This window comes from Peromyscus eremicus, chromosome 16_21 (genome assembly GCF_949786415.1).
Source record: "Peromyscus eremicus chromosome 16_21, PerEre_H2_v1, whole genome shotgun sequence".
NCBI lineage: Eukaryota > Metazoa > Chordata > Mammalia > Rodentia > Cricetidae > Peromyscus > Peromyscus eremicus.
The window spans coordinates 40,114,935-40,131,086 of NC_081432.1; the positions used below are offsets into that span (position 1 = coordinate 40,114,935).

The window sequence follows — 16,152 nt, forward strand, 5'->3', positions numbered from 1 at the left end:
CTCGACTTCCCAGGTCCTTTTGGGAATGAATCTACCTGTAAGCACATAGCACAGAAAACTGTTTATATCCCCTGAAAGTCCATATCAGAAAGCAGGGATAGAGTGAATTTTAGGTGAGGGTTGTGGGAAATGAAAAACACACAGAATATTAACATATGCTCCAGTGTCCTGCTTCCTTGTATCCCAGAGTCATTCATATTTCTGTACTTCAGCTATAACTCATCTGTTTACATCATGCTTTAAAATATGTATTTCATCGGGTGAAAAGACCACAGTTCATGTACCCATTCCCCTAGCAGTGGACAGGTTCTGGTGTTTTGCTATTTTGAGGTTCTTAGGAATATTCTTGGTAGTGTTTTTTTGATGTAGAGGCACAAAGTTTCTCTTGAAAATATGCAGCACTTATATTAGAACTCTTGAGCTGGGGCAAACACACCAGGATTGCCAGACGACACTGACTTGATTTTCAAAGTAGTTCCAGCTGTCCGTCTTTTTCTGGGGGCATGTGGAAGCCTTCACGATACTCGATACTTTCAAACTTTGCTGGTGGCTTTGCTGTGCATTTCCATTTCCCTAGTGGTTATTGTGGTTTGATATGTTGTCATATGTTTAGTCATCACTGTTTCCCCTGCCCTGAAAATACTTGCTCAGATTTCCCTCCATTTTTCTACCATATATTTATTTATTTACTTACATTTTAGGAGACAGAGTCTCAGTGTATACAGCTGACCTTTGACTCACTATACACGTGCTGGGGATTGACCCCCGGGTTTCATGTATGCCAGGTAAGCATCCTACCAGCTGTGGCACAGTCCCAGCCCCTGCTTTTTTTTTTTTCTTCTTAGTAGTTACATTTGGATAGTAACCCTGTGTCGGTTATAGCCGTTCCAATTTTGTGGATATTAAAATGCACATATGCTTAAATTTAAATTCTTTATTCCAGTGTACCCCAAATAATCAATCCATCCTTTTTATATTCACCCTCATTAGCCTCTCTTGTGACCTCTTCATTTTTAGCTTGTGTTTGTAAAGTGGTTAAAATACACACAACACAGAATTTGTCATTTTAAATGGACAGGTCAGTGACAGCGTGTACATTCAAATTATTGTGCGCCCATCATTGCTCTCCACCTCCAGAACTGTGTTATTCTTTTCCTCTTTGTAAATTTATTTTATAATTATATGTGTGTACCTATGTGTGGGCATGTGCACGTGAGGCCAGTAAAAAGGGGTTTGGGTCTCCTAGAGTACGAGTCACTGACAGGCAGTTGTGGGTTGTCTGACATCCGGCTGGGGACTGAACCTGGTCCCCTGAAGGAGCAGGACACACTCTTAATTGATGAGCCCCACTCTCTAGCCTCCTATGCTTTTAATTAATGTCTTCCCCCCACCTTTGCGATGTGATCTAGCTATGTTGTTCTGAATGGCTCCCAACTCCTGGGTTTAAGCCGCTCTATCACTTTAGTCTAAATAGCAGCAAGTACAGGTGCATGCCACTGTGCCCGTATCTTCATGCATTGTTTAAGGACTTCTTGGGCGCACAAACAACATAAAGACCATGCATGTATTCATTCTGAAAGTCTTATGGTTTTGCCTTTCTGGAGTAGGGCTTCAACTAGCTTGAATTGATATCAGTGGATAGTAAGAGACAGAGAATGAAGTTCCTGTCCCACAGAGAGCCATTTGTCCCAGTGTCATTCAGAGTTGTCCATCTTTTCTCCATTGACTCGAGCAGTGGATCTGTCCCATGCCGGGCTTCTCTACAGACCTGGGACCACTTCCGGGCTCTCCATTCTGTTCAATTAATTTGCTTATTCCTGTTCCAGCGTCACCGTATTTAAAGTACTATAAGTCGATATCAATCTTTCCATTGAAACACAGTCCAAAGTCACAAAGATGAAATCTCTGATTTTTCTTACCTTCTTGGCTTCAGAGTCATATTCTTATCCAGCCTTTCCCAGCCACTTTTTCTAGAATTTCTAAGACTTCTCCAAGAACTGTTCATACTCCTCCTCTGGTTGAATTGTTCATGGCTTGTCTTATTTTACATAGTAATGCATTTATTTATTTACTCATTTCTCTTTCCTACTAGACTATGAAGTTCAAGAGGACAGAGATTTGGGGCTCTTTCATTAGAAATCACTGCCTGGCACTTAGCCGGGCTAACTGACATTTCCAGAATGAAATAAGCCATATTGGTCTTTGGGAGGGCATTTCTTCCTCCCTGTACTACCTCCGAAGGGTGTGTTTTCTCTCCTGCTCTTTTGACCTTCACTGCTAGATGAATGGAAGCAAAGAGAGAAAGAATGAGATGTTTGTTTTTAGATTTCTCTCATAGCCAACTCTTGGAAGTAGGAAATGAAGTCAGGAGGGTGGAGCGGGCAGAAGGTGGCCAAGTTTGCCTTCCTTCTTATGGGTCAGGCAGCCTGTTGGAAAGGCTTCTTTTCCTGTGCTTTCCATGGTGAGGAGGGCCGGCAGGGCACAGAGGTCAGAGCACGCTCACTTTGCAAAGAACTTTAGCACATCCTTGGGCTTTAGGGTAACACACCCTAAACCAGGGAAGAACTTACCAAGTATGGCAACCAAACTCTCAACTGTGTAAAGCCCCATAGGACAGGCGTTCTGGAGTGGTGACGTCAACTAACAGTGAATGCCATCTGGGTTAGACTGTCTGCCGCTGGCATTGTCCAGCACAGGCACTGCATCGAGCCGGGATGATTCATGGAAATTATGCCGCAAAAGGTACTCTGTGCTTTGTTACAAGGCAAACTGGGGAGCCAAATCACTCTGGAAGGAATGTGTCTAAAGTTTTCAGATGAGGACTTGACGTTTCTAAGGCCAGAGTTGCATTTGATTCAAACCATCTGTTTAGTGTGAAGCCGAACCCCGCACTTTCCTTATCCGTCTCTCCAGTACTCATCAATCTTGTTTCATAAATATTTATTGAAGGCTCTTGGGCTCCAGGAGCCGTGGTTACAGAGATGGCACGGTAGACCCTGGTTTTGACTTCTTTATGGTTTAGCAAAAGTAAAATTGTGTTTGCGTATATATTTTTTCCCCTTTGTGAGGTCAGTGTCTATCGTTTCCTGAGAATCTTGTTTGCCAGGGCTGAGTATTATATTAATCCATCACTGTTGATGGAATGAATGCATGAGAAAACATGAAAGCACCTCGTTCACTGAAAGTACCTCTGAAATGTCCTCGTCATTTTGTGTTATTGCTGCTGTGACAGGGATGTCTGCCTTTCAATTGCCTCTGGGTATAGAAAACAGTTTTTACAGTGTGTAGTGACCCACATTGATATTAGAAAATAATGGTGCCGGTCTAGCTGATAAGACTCAGGCTATTTTGTTCTCAGAGATCAAATACAGGCTTTTAAGGAGCGGGAGAGATGGCGCTGCAGTCAGGAGCGCTTGCTGCTCTTCCAGCCCTCAGGTTCTAATCCCAGCCCCCATAGGGTGGATTACAGTAGTCTGTAACTCCAATCCCAGGGGATCTGATGCCCTCTTCTGGCCTCTGTTGTCACTGCATGCAAGAGGTGCATACAAGCCAACAAAACATCCATATACATAAATACATAAATTAAAAACAGGGCTGGAGAGATGGCCCAATGTTAAAAGCTCTGGAGGCAGAGCCAGGCGGATCTCTGTGAGTTTGAGGCCAGCCTGGTCTACAGAGTGAGATCCAGGACAGGCACCAAAACTACATAGAGAAACTTTGTCTCAAAAAAAAAGAAAAAAAAAAGCTAGGTTCACAACTAAAAACAAATTAAAAACAACAACAACAACAACAAAACCCCCAAAACCATGTAGCTTTGCACCTTTCCTGGAACTCACTTGGTAGTCCAGGCTGGCCTCGAACTCACAGAGATCCGCCTGCCTCTGCCTCCCGAGTGCTGGGATTAAAGGCGTGCGCCACCACCGCCCGGCAAAATAAGGTTTTGATATGATGTAAAGACATCTATTACATGACAGTAAGATTTTGGTAAGGTTAAACATATTTTTCTAGTTCTTTATGAATTAGTTATACAATGACATTAGTTATTTCATATTTTAATTTTGAAGGTAGGCATTTAAGGGATCATATAAAGTGACATATGATGATAAATAAAAGGAACTGTCTAAAAAAGAGCTTAAAATCAAGTAGCCGGAATTCTTGACAAGCCACAGGTGATGACCATGAGCCATTTGGGACAGGGTACAAAAGTGGCCTATAGGTGTGTTTTTCTTAGGAGACAATTCATTATATGTTTTAGCAGTTCATTTCCCCAAACGTGAATGCCTGTACTAGAGGGATATAAACATATAAAAATAAATCTGGCATGGTGGCGCATGCTTTAGATTCTAGCACTGGGAGGCAGAAGCAGGTAGATCTTTGCCAGTTTTGCAAGGAAAATTGCTGATAGTAATAAACTTCATACTTTATAATTAATTTCTTTATGAGCTGATTTTTTAGTTTTTGTAAGATTTTTTCTAATAAATTGATTTTCTTTCATTCCTGGTGGTATCAAACTTTTGTGTTATATTTATGGTAAACCTTTTCTTACTGCAAAATAATTCTGTGAGCTTTTTTAGATGCACAATTTTGTTTTTATATAGTCAGATCTTTAGATTTTTTTTTTTATTCTTTTGTGATTTCACTTCAATTTCCGTGGCATCCCTCAGACTATTCATGTATGTCTTTCTTCAGTGCTTCAGTTTCTTTTTTTCCCTTAAAGATAGTTTACAGGTCTTAGGAGTTTCTCTGGATTTGGTGATGTCCACTGTGTATATGCCACAGAGGGGAAATGTGAACCCCACGCTCATATTAGTGGTATCAGGACAGCGATAAAGTTGGCAGAGGGGAGCTCCCCGATAGTCACTTCAACTCTATCATTTGTTAGGCAGCCTTTGGAAGTCCCTGTTTGGATTTTTGTTTGTTTGTTTGTTTATGTGTAAATTGGAGCCAATACTAGCGCTTACTTTGTGTGGCCTGAGAACAAAAATTGACATATAAACTGCTTACAACAGGTTCTGCTACAAGGGGCAGCCACCAATTTAGTCCATCTTAGGTGGGCAAAGTTTTAGGCATTTCTAAAGCCTCTTTGCCAGGGCTTCGGCCTGAGGCTTTTGTAAGGCAGATACGCCACCTAGGGGCCGCGGCCTTGAACCCACTGTAGACCGCAGAGGGCGGTTCGTGCTCTAAAGCTCGGCGGGAGGATGCCCACCTCTCCCGCCGGCATCCCCGTGGTCCCCGGATTTACATTTCAGGTAAATCATGCAGGTTCCTCCACTCCCTCTAGCCTGTGCTCTCCGGTTACCCTGCGAGGGGGAAACTGAGTGCCCGCACGTGGATGCGCAAACTGACATTATTCTGGTAACTTTTCTCATCACAAAAAATGAAGGCAGCATTGCCAGCAGAATGAGAAGTCCTAGTGTGTCAGGGCCAAAGCTTGACACTAGCCGGCTCTCTCCACCCCCGCCAGCGTGGAAATGTTTGCCCTTAGCATTGCGGCACTGAGACCCAACTTCGTCTCCACGCACCGAGGGACAGCCCATTGTTCTAGAAAACAAATGAACAGAGTCCACAGACACTTTTTATTTAAGATGTTTTATGCCCGTAACCCCAGCATTTGGGAGGCTGAGGCAGGAGGATGGCCATGAGTTCCAAGTTAGCCTTGGCGGCAGTGGGAGACCCTATCTCAGAAAGATCAAACTTCCGCCAACAAAACAAAACAAACAGCAAAAGAAACAGCCACAAAAAGTCTTGCAGCAAGCCAAACGCACGCAACACGTTTCCGCTTCAGCCTTTCCCACGGATCCCGCGTAGCACCGCGGTGGGCGGGACGCCAGGGGGTGAGATCTGAGTACCACACTTCCGCTTCCGGCCCCAAATGAACTCTCCCGCCACTGGGAAGGAGCAGCTGTCAGCGCGGGTATTTCCTCCAGTTTGGTTGCTGGCTGGTTCCAGAAAGTCTTGCGCGTTTATTTGGGACGGAGGAATCGTGGAGTTGAAAGTTTGCAAGTTGACCTGGTGGGAACGAGTGACAGGTGATGTTTGGGAGGTGGAGGGCGGGGGGGGGGGGCGGGGAGAGACGCGGCCCGGGAGGGCGCTGGGGCCCGGGCGGGAACTTGAGGCACTTTTGAATGTTCTGGAAAGTTGGATTCAGAGGGTAGATTTATAAATCTGTTCCCCAGAGTTACAAGATGAGGACTAAGCTTCTCATCCAGGTAGAATCTACTTTTCTTTCCCTCGATTTCACGACTGCCCCTCCAGTAAAACCCCCTTTGGTCTTGGCTTAGTGAGCAGGCAGCATCATTTGACTTCCCTCTTGCTAAAAGGGCCACCACCTGCATCTTTCCTAGTTTAACCCTTCCCCTCACTCACCCCCGTTATTACAGATGTATGTAGAAAATAGGGCATCGCCTAGGTATAACCACTTTTAATGTCTGCATGCTGTCAGTATTGTGTGTGTGTGTGTGTGTGTGTGTGTGTGTGTGTGTACACGTGTAGTCTATTTTGTTGTTTTCAACTCTCCCGTCGTTTTAACATTCCCCCCATCATTTAAACATTTTTTTTTTTTTTAATTCACTACTTTCAAAAGGTGGTCAAGATGCAGTTCTCAGGAAGGATTCGCAAGAAGCTGAGATTGGCCGGTGACCAGAGAAATGCTTGTTACCCTCACAGCCTTCAGTTTTACCTACAGCCACCTTCTGAAAACATATCTCTGACAGAGTTTGAAAGCTTGGCCGTGGACAGACTTAAATGTAAGTGGCATTTCAATCCAAACGTTTGTATGCTTGGGAGGCGCAGTTATGATTTGTGGCAAGGAGTGAAGGCGGTGTGTCTTTATCCGGCAGTCCATTGCGTACACACTGGTGAGCTGCCATTAAGGGTTTGTCAGGCTGTTCAGTGCTGTAGGCATTTGGAGGACTACTGTTTCAGGGGGCGGGGACTTTATGATGAGTAACACAATTCAGTTCTTTGTTGAAAATGTATCTACTATGTAGAGAGAGATGTAGAGCACAAGTCATACGTCAGAGTCCCTTCTGCTTTGGTAGAAGTAAATATGAGTGCTCCTGGAGCATAAAAGTGAGAGCAACTAGCTTAGTCTAATTGAGTAAGGCTTCTTAGAGAAGTTGGTCTGGTTTCTGAAGAAATGAGTACAAAGTAGGAATTTTCCAACAGAAGTAGTGAAGGGCTTGTCCACACTGAGGTAATGGTCTCTACAAAGGCTTGGAGCTGTGAATGAGAGTTAATGATTTTCAGTGACTGGCTCAGGGTGAGTGGAGAAGTGTGGGGATCTGAAGGCATCTTAGCTCATGCAGGATTTGAGTGTCAGAAGGATGTGGCCGCTGAACTGGAGGCCTCTTATCCTTTGTGTGTGGATGAAGAAGCGAATGAGCTAGACACGCACTGAGACAAATACTAGCACTGTCTTCGGAGTTTAGGTTCCAGAATATTCTTGCTGGACTAGCCAGGAGACTGGAAATTGTTAGTTTTTCTTAGAGCAGCAGAGTAAGAGCTGTAAACACAGGAGACACAGCACTCATTACTGTGCAGTGTGAGTGAAGGCTATGGAAAAATGGTCATAGAAAGCTTAGCGGTGCCAGATGTTTCGTAGTGAAGGGCGCTGCTTGGCTTTGTCACTTAAGCGGTGAAATGGCAAGGGCCCAGTGAAGGTAGTGACACTGACAATAATAGGAAGGGAAGACTTGAGAGATGAAAAGGGGGTGTCAGGAGCAGGATCTGGTGAGTGGTTGGATGTGAGGAGGGAGCAGGTGCAGGGGGCTGATGTGCTTGCTTGGGTAGAAACTGCAGATGGAGATGGCAGGGGACTGACATGCTTGCTTGGGTAGAAACTGCAGATGGAGATGGCAGGGGGCTGACATACTTGCTTGGGTAGAAACTGCAGATGGAGATGGGTACAGCAGGAAGAGGAGTGGGAAGTGGAGAGGATGTGGTTTGGACACCTTAATAGGATGGAACCAGAGAAACCTGGGTTTGTGTTCCGGAGGCGCTGCAGAAGATGCTCATTTCTGGTATTAAAGCATGCCTTGAGGAAATTTGTCAGGAAGGCTGGTACATGGCTTTAGGAACCTTGGAATACCTGGAGCATCTGTTCGGGATGGATCCTTGGTCTCTGCATCACCAGGGAAGGAAAGCCTTTTTCTTTTTCTTTTTCTTCTCCTTTCCATCTTGCTCCTGTGTTGAGTGAGTCAAGGCAGACTGCAAAGACTCCAGACTGCAAAGCTTTTCCTCAGACTGACACACAGGCCTTTTCTCTTCTCAGCCTTGGTGGCTTGGTACAGCAGGAAGAATCATCCATCATTTTTCCATCTTCCCTGGTTGAGAATCTCAAAAAAATAGATTATTTTGAATTTTTGGCACATTGGTGGGGTTTATCCTCTTACAAACACAATTCATGTAATGTGCTTGCAGAAAACAAAATTGTTAATACTGTCATGTTCTAAGAACAGATAATTAGAGAATTGCTGCCTATAGGTTTTATCTTTGGATTTATTTATTTATTTTAATTATCTTGGATTTATACTTTAAAAAAATTTTTTTTTCCCCTAGTGCTGAAAACAGTGGAGAATCTTGGTGTGAGCTATGTGAAAGGAACAGAACAGTACCAGAGTAAGTTGGAGGCTGAGATTCGAAAACTCAAGTTTTCCTACAGAGTAAGTAATAGAAAGGCATCGTGGTCCTTTCAGGTCATATGTGTTTCTGTTACTCAGTGTAAGTTATGAGAAGAAAGGTCTTTTACTAGGCTTGGGCTTTTATAAAGATGAATGTAGTTTAGACTGTTTGAAAGAATACACAGTCTGTTGAGGTGATTGACATATAGTTAGATGATTATAATATGGTAGTTTCCTTACTGTTGGGACTGCTGTCCTTCTGCCTTATCAATTTCCTATTGCAGGACTGTCCTGTACATTGTCAGGGCATTTAGTAGCACCCTTGCCTTTTACCCACTGACTGACTATAGAGATTGCCTGCATTCTTTCTCGTACAGAGTGATGCATGCTGGTTCTTTCTGGTTACTTCAGGAGCATGTGCAGTTGCCTGGCTCAGACAGGGGCCTTTCCAGAGGAGGAGGTTCTGGAGTTCTGGAACTGTTTTTTTTTTTTTTTTTAAGGGAACTGTTCCACAGTCTAAGCTTTCCTTGACCTTGTGATGTAGTCCAGGTTGGCCGTGCCCTGTTGATCCTCAGCCTCTGCAGTGCTGAAGTAGCAGGCGTGCAGCAGCACCACATCTGCCTTGGAACTATGTCTTGACAGATATCATAACATTTTTATTTTGGAAGGATAATTGCCCACAACAGGTTGATAGGGTCATCTTGGACAGGAGAGAACAGGAGCCTGAAATGATGAGAGTCTGAATTTATGGGAGATGGGAATGATTGAAGAGATACCAATGTAGACCAAAAAGATTTTTTTTCTTCTTTTGACTGAAAAGATTTTAGTGGCTTATCACAAGGGGAAACTGGAGAGAACAGTTATAGTACCCAGGTTTTTTCGTAGAACAATATATTAGTTAATTTTCTTATAGGATCACAAAATAACTTGTGGAGATAACTTAAGGGAGAGAGGTTTTACTCAGGGTTTTAGAGGTCATACTTCATCAGAATGGTCAAGGCGTGGCAGATTTCATAATGGGGGGAGTGTGCAGTTGGGGTTCCTCACCTCATGGTGGCATGCAGAAAGCAGAATATAGTCACAACCAGAAGTGGGCGTAGCCTTCGTAGGTCTGTCCCTAGTGACCTACTGTAGTCAGTGAGGTCCAGTGTCCAAAGGTTCTACAACTGCCAGACTAGGGCCGCCAGCTGGGGACCAGGTGTTGGAACACTGGAGTCTGTGGGTGACGTTTCAAATGGTGGTACTCTTTTAAAGTGTGACATACAGTAAGAGAAGCTAGTCCTGGAACCAAGATGCTGAGTTTTGTTCTAGACATAACTTGGACACAACTGTGACAGTATCTTGTGGACTTCTTCATATGCGAGTCTGGACTTAGGGAAGGCGTGTTTGGTGGGAGTGTAGGCTTCCGAGAAGGTTGGAATCAGCAGGACTAAGTGAGAATGCACTAGGGGAATATTAGAGAAGGAAATGGGGACAGGATGGGTGTTTACTAGTATCTAAGGTGAGTGGAGTGGAGGAGTCTGGGAAGGAGATAAAGAAGGAGCTTCATGAGAATTAGGTGATGAACTGGGATGGTAGTGTCACAGAAGCCAGAGAAGGTTGGCACTTGAATACTAGTGGTCATATTAATAATGGCAGCACAACAAAACAACATCAGCCGTTTGCATTATGCTTATTTGAATTTGGCTGTAAGTGTGTTACTTATATTGTTTTAGGAGCTGGGTACTGTGACCAACCTATTTTATAGGTGAAGACACTGTTTTCTTATGCTTCATAATGGTAAATGGTAGAGCTACGATTTTACTGGGGCATTTACTGGGTACTGTGACCAACCTATTTTATAGGTGAAGACACTGTTTTCTTATGCTTCATGCTCATAATGGTAAATGGTAGAGCTAGGGTTTTACTGGGGCATTTTGTTTTGTGATGGTATTTTTAATCCCAACAGTTTCAGAAACTTAAGCAGATCATCTAAGATTAGTTGTCCATATACATTGGAGTTAGCATCTGGCTGCGCCCTTGGAGATAGGGCAGAAACCACAGTAGTGGTATCTGTTGGAGGAGAGAGGTGGTGAGATGGGTATGGATACTCTTGTAAGATGTTTAGCTACACTTACAGGGGAGAAGTAGGGCAGAATGTGCATGTTTCGGGGAAAAGAGAAGCTACAGACATCCACTCACAGATGTACTTGGTACACTCATGTTAATTTTATTTTTTATTTGTGTGAGTGACAGATGCATGAATGCAGGTATGCTCACCCATTTTACTGCATGTGGATTGACCAGTTGCCAGAGATTGACACTAGGATATCTTTCAGAATCATTTTTCTACCAAGGGCCACCAGAAGCAATAGCAAATGAGTTGGAGGTTTTAGTTATTGGACAAAGGAAGGAGAGATGCTGTGTCCATGGAGATGGTAGGGAAGGCAACAGATGCTGTGTCCATGGAGATGGTAGGGAAGGCAACAGATGCTGTGTCCATGGAGATGGAAGGGAAGGCAACAAATACTGTGTCCATGGAGATGGAAGGGAAGGCAATAGATGCTGTGTCCATGGAGATGGTAGGGAAGGCAACAGATGCTGTGTCTATGGAGATGGTAGGGAAGGCAACAGATGCTGTGTCCATGGAGATGGAAGGGAAGGCAATAGATGCTGTGTCTATGGAGATGGTAGGGAAGGCAACAGATGCTGTGTCCATGGAGATGGAAGGGAAGGCAATAGATGCTGTGTCCATGGAGATGGTAGGGAAGGCAACAGATGCTGTGTCCATGGAGATGGTAGGGAAGGCAACAGATGCTGTGTCTATGGAGATGGAAGGGAAGGCAGCAGATGCTGTGTCTATGGAGATGGAGGGAAGGCAACAGATGCTGTGTCCATGGAGATGGTAGGGAAGGCAACAGATGCTGTGTCTATGGAGATGGTAGGGAAGGCAACAGATGCTGTGTCTATGGAGATGGTAGGGAAGGCAACAGATGCTGTGTCTATGGAGATGGAAGGGAAGGCAATAGATGCTGTGTCCATGGAGATGGTAGGGAAGGCAACAGATGCTGTGTCCATGGAGATGGTAGGGAAGGCAACAGATGCTGTGTCTATGGAGATGGAAGGGAAGGCAATAGATGCTGTGTCTATGGAGATGGAGGGAAGGCAGCAGATGCTGTGTCCATAGAGATGGAAGGAAAGGTGTAACATATCATGTGGATACACAATCTTAATGATGTTGGGAAGGTACTGCAAAAGGGGCCTTGTGGTAGTTGGTGAAGACTAAAGCTGCTTTTTTCTTTCTTTCTTTCTTTCTTTTTTTTTTTTTTTTTTTTTTTGAGACAGGGTTTCTCTGTGTAGTTTTGGTGCCTGTCCTGGATCTTGTTCTGTAGACCAGGCTGGCCTTGAACTCAGGCGTGCACCACCGCCGCCTGGCCTAAAGCTGCTTTTCTAAGAAGTGAGGAAGGGGATGATTATGTATCAATCCCAGCTTTGCTGTTTATAGGCTTTGTGCTGTTGGTTGAATCTGGAATGTCTCCCATAGGCCCGAGTGTTAAAAAGCTTGGTCCTCAGCTGGGTGCATTTGAAGGGAGGTGAAATCTTTAAGAGGCAGAGTGAGACCTAGCGGGAGGTTTTGGTCCTCGAGGCATCTACTGAAGGGCATAGTGAGGCCCTGCTCTCCTCCACTCTTGGCTGCTTCCCTGCCACTGCTCTGCGCTGAACAGCGCTGCTTCAGCGTGTGCTCCCTCCCATGATCCTCTGCTTTGCCACAGACCCCAGAGTAGTGGAATAAATGACTGTCCTAAGTCCTCAAATCTGTGAGCTAAGAGTGAACCTTCCTCCTTTTAAATGGCTTGTCTCTCCTGTTTTGTTAGAGTAACTGAGAGCTGACGAACTCTGTTCTGAAAGTTATTTGACCTCTTAGTGCCTTAACTTCCTCATCTTTCAGAGAAAGGCACAGGAACCTTCGTTACACAGCTTTAAAAGTGTGTTTGTGCATTCCGAATGCCTCACACAGTGCCTGTACCTAGTTAAGTGCCAGGCACGTGTCCAGTCTCGCTAGCTTGAGCTTGGATAAAAACTCATCGGCATTGATAATTGTATGCTTCCGGTTAGAGACTGAATTTTGTATTTCACATTCCTGTAGTTGTGTGTTTTTTTCCTCTAAAAGTTCTCAGCATTTGGAGATAGGACTGTAGAGTGTGGATATATATTTTAATTTAGAATTAAAAAATGGTTTTAATTTAGAATTAAAAAATATAATATTTAGAAGTGTATATATAATTTAGAATTTATATATAATTTAGAATTATGTATATATAATTTAGAATTAAAATGTAATTTTAATTTAGGATTAAAATACAGTGTTTTTTTTCCTACCTAGAACGATCAAAATGAAAGAAGTTGAGGGTTGAGTTCTAGAAAACTGACGGAGAGGGTGAACACCTGGGTGTAAGCTGGGTGAGAAAGTTAGCAGGAGTGACCGATAGGAAGAAAATAGTGGGGCCCAGCCCAGGAGCTTTCAACGAGACAGTGTAGTTCTCCGTTTTACCTGGTTGTAGTTGAAGTAAAATGATAATTATCTTGGAAAGCATATTAAGCAATGCGTTTTTGAATCTCTCATTTTACCCTGGGCTGTCTCGAAACAGCATTTCTGTACACCTCTTGTCATTCTAATGCATTCATTTATTCGTGTCGTTTTGCTTTCAAGGAGAACTTAGAAGATGAGTTTGAGCCACGAAGAAGGGACCACATCTCCCACTTTATTTTGCGCCTTGCGTACTGCCAGTCGTGAGTACACACTTCAGTCCTCGTGCTCAGGTTGATCTCGGGTTATACACTGGTTCATGTGAAGTTGGCATGTTTTTGAACTGACTGTAGGGAACCAGCATGTCAGAGGCTGGACATCGTTGTGCAGTCTTTGAAATAAGCTGTTGTACTGGAAAATGCTGAAAAAAGTTATTGCAGGTTAAACACGTTTTATCTGACTGAGAGAGGCCCTAGATTTTGGGATGCAAATTTATAAGGAAGATTTCATTAGGAAGACGGCTTCTGATACTTTTCCAAGAAAAAAAGTTGTAATATTACTATGAAACGTTGATTCAAACATGCACTTGAATTTGATAAAAGTTTTCTAATTCGAGATGTAAGAGCCTACCTATTATATTTTAGCTATTTTCAGTCTGTAGCTGGTGTCTTGTAACTCAATGCTGCCACCCAGAGGGAGAAGGAGCTAATTGCTTTTTTTTTTTTTTTTTTTTTTAAAACAGTTTAACTTTTCTCCCTGATTAATTTTTGGTCAAATATCAGAGCTATGGTTGCTTTTTATTATTAGGTTATGAGTTGAGTATTTTGAATTGTTTCTTCTCACAAGATCCTAAGTGATAGCATGTTTGGCTCAAAGCTTGAAATTTAAGAGTTTTGGCTTTCTAGAAAAACATATGTAGTTTATGTAACCCACACAGCCATTGAATTGCTGATAGTCTTGTCTATAAAAGTCACCTCACAAAAATGAAATTATATCGTACATGCAGTAGTTATTTTATAACATAGCATGAATGCCAGCGCTGTGTTTGTCTTATGGATTAGTATATTTCTATTTTGGCTTTAAAATAATTGAAGTTCACTGTAAAGCATACCCTTTTAGTTGACAAAGTTTACTCATGTTAAGATAAAATGACTTTTAAGATTTTGGTGTTTACTTGACGTGGACAAAACCACCTCAGAGAAAGAAATGACTCACTTCCCAGGGACTCTGTGAAAGTCATTTTACATGCAGTGAGCTATTTTTTATGTTATTCAATAATTATACAAGTTTCCTCAAAATATTCGGTGTTGAACCCTTTTTACGATACCCCTGGGCCTCACACCCGGCGTCCATGTGGAAGATGGCGGTTTGCTCACACTCTGTCTCAGATGAGACCGGGTGCACATGGGCAGTGACGCTGTGGACTCCTTCTGTACTGCAGAGGGCTGGTCTGCTCTTGACTGCTCTCTTGGTGTCTGACTTGCCTTGAATATTGTGTCAGAAAAATCTCTTGAATCCAGTAATCATTGGGTTTTTAACTTATATTCATTTCTGTTTCCATTTCAGTGAAGATCTTAGGCGATGGTTTATTCAACAAGAAATGGATCTGCTTCGATTTCGATTCAGTATTTTACCCAAGGATAAAGTTCAGGATTTCTTAAAGGATAGCCATTTGCATTTTGAGGCTGTAAGTGCGTATATATAAATATACATTTTTTTCTACTTTCCCCTCCGTTCATTTTAGCGAGACTGAGTCTTACTATGTAGTCCTGACTTAGATAGAGGGCAATCTCCGTGCCTCTGTCTACGGAGTACTGGGATTACAGACATGTCATCATGACCGGCTTTTAAGTATAGTTTTATAGTTATTTGAAATGGTTCCCCCTTTTATCTTCTTTTCTTTTAAGTACTGATATTGATAAGTGGAGTCCAGGCTCTTTATGTTCTTTTGTTAGGTACCTGGCTCAAAGAATAGCTGACATCAAATGCCATTTGAAAGCATGTGCAGTCTAGAGAAGGTTGTATTTCATTTTGAAAATCAGCTGTTTGTAAAATCTGATTGGGTAGTTTGAAGAAGTCATTTTTTGCAGGTGAATCTGAGTGAACCAAATTTTGCAGTTATACCGAACAGAAATGTTTGGGAAATTCAGCACAGAGAAGTAGTGTGGATAGAAGTAGAAAGCATGTCCCAAGTGGACCTGTGCTGCTGTGAAAGAAAGATTGTTTCTGGAAAGTTCCAGCAGTCAAGTAGAGTGGGACTATTTGGGACCTTGGTGTAGGTGCAAGGTCCTGTTTGCAGACACCTCCTATGGCAAGGCTTCTCACAAGTTAGTGCCATGGAGGACAGAGGTGCTTGCTTCTTCAGAACTTCAGTTTGCTCTGAATATCTAGTTTGCATTTGAAAACTGTTACCCCTAAACAGGGGTTTGTGATGCTTTCAGACTTGAGGCAGAGCCAGGGTTTGAGAACAGTTATGACAATTGTCATCTAAGATAGTCTGGAGGCCATGGAACTTGCTGCTCTAGGTCAGGCACATGGGAATGGTAGAGAGCAAAGAGCCATGGGACTATCATAGTTTCCTTACGGACACTGCCTTCCTGGCACACTTAGAGTCTACCTGGATTTGAGTGCTAGTGTTCTTTGTATGTATTTCTTTGTCCTTATTTCTCTAAGGCTACAGTGACTTCCACCTTCACCCTCGTCTGTAGGGCAAGGTGCTTTTACATTAGGAGGAGATACAGTAATATAAATTACGTGCTTGTTTTGATAGAGAAACATGCACAGAAAAAAGTCTCATTAATTCTTTTGCACAGCCTTTTCTCTTAAATTTTGTTATTGTTTAGATTGCCATGCTGATGCTATTTTATTGGGTAAAAACATAAGCTGGTTCCTTAACCTGTCTCATACTCTGAGCTTTTGATCCATGCAGTGTGCTGGTTCCTCCGTGTATTTGGTTTAAACTTGAGTTTCAAGTGGATAGCAGATTCTGAATCTTTGTGACAAAGGACATGAAAATGTACAAAG

At 43.0% G+C, this 16,152-nt stretch overlaps 1 protein-coding gene across 2 annotated transcripts in view; it reads left to right on the forward strand.

Annotated features, from left to right (window-relative positions):
• The first annotated feature begins 5,873 nt into the window (after positions 1 to 5,873).
• Prim2 (DNA primase subunit 2) overlaps positions 5,874 to 16,152 on the forward strand; it is a 233,317-nt gene continuing 223,038 nt past the window's right edge. Inside the window, exons 1-5 of one of the 2 annotated variants that reach the window (XM_059281728.1) lie at positions 5,874 to 6,029; positions 6,584 to 6,746; positions 8,560 to 8,663; positions 13,312 to 13,391; positions 14,695 to 14,815. In XM_059281728.1, coding sequence (XP_059137711.1) covers positions 6,593 to 6,746; positions 8,560 to 8,663; positions 13,312 to 13,391; positions 14,695 to 14,815 — 459 coding nt within the window. In that variant the 5' untranslated portion in view covers positions 5,874 to 6,029; positions 6,584 to 6,592. Of the gene's footprint in view, positions 6,030 to 6,583; positions 6,747 to 8,559; positions 8,664 to 11,798; positions 11,847 to 13,311; positions 13,392 to 14,694; positions 14,816 to 16,152 lie in introns of those variants that run through there. The other variant, XM_059281729.1, reaches the window with a different exon arrangement.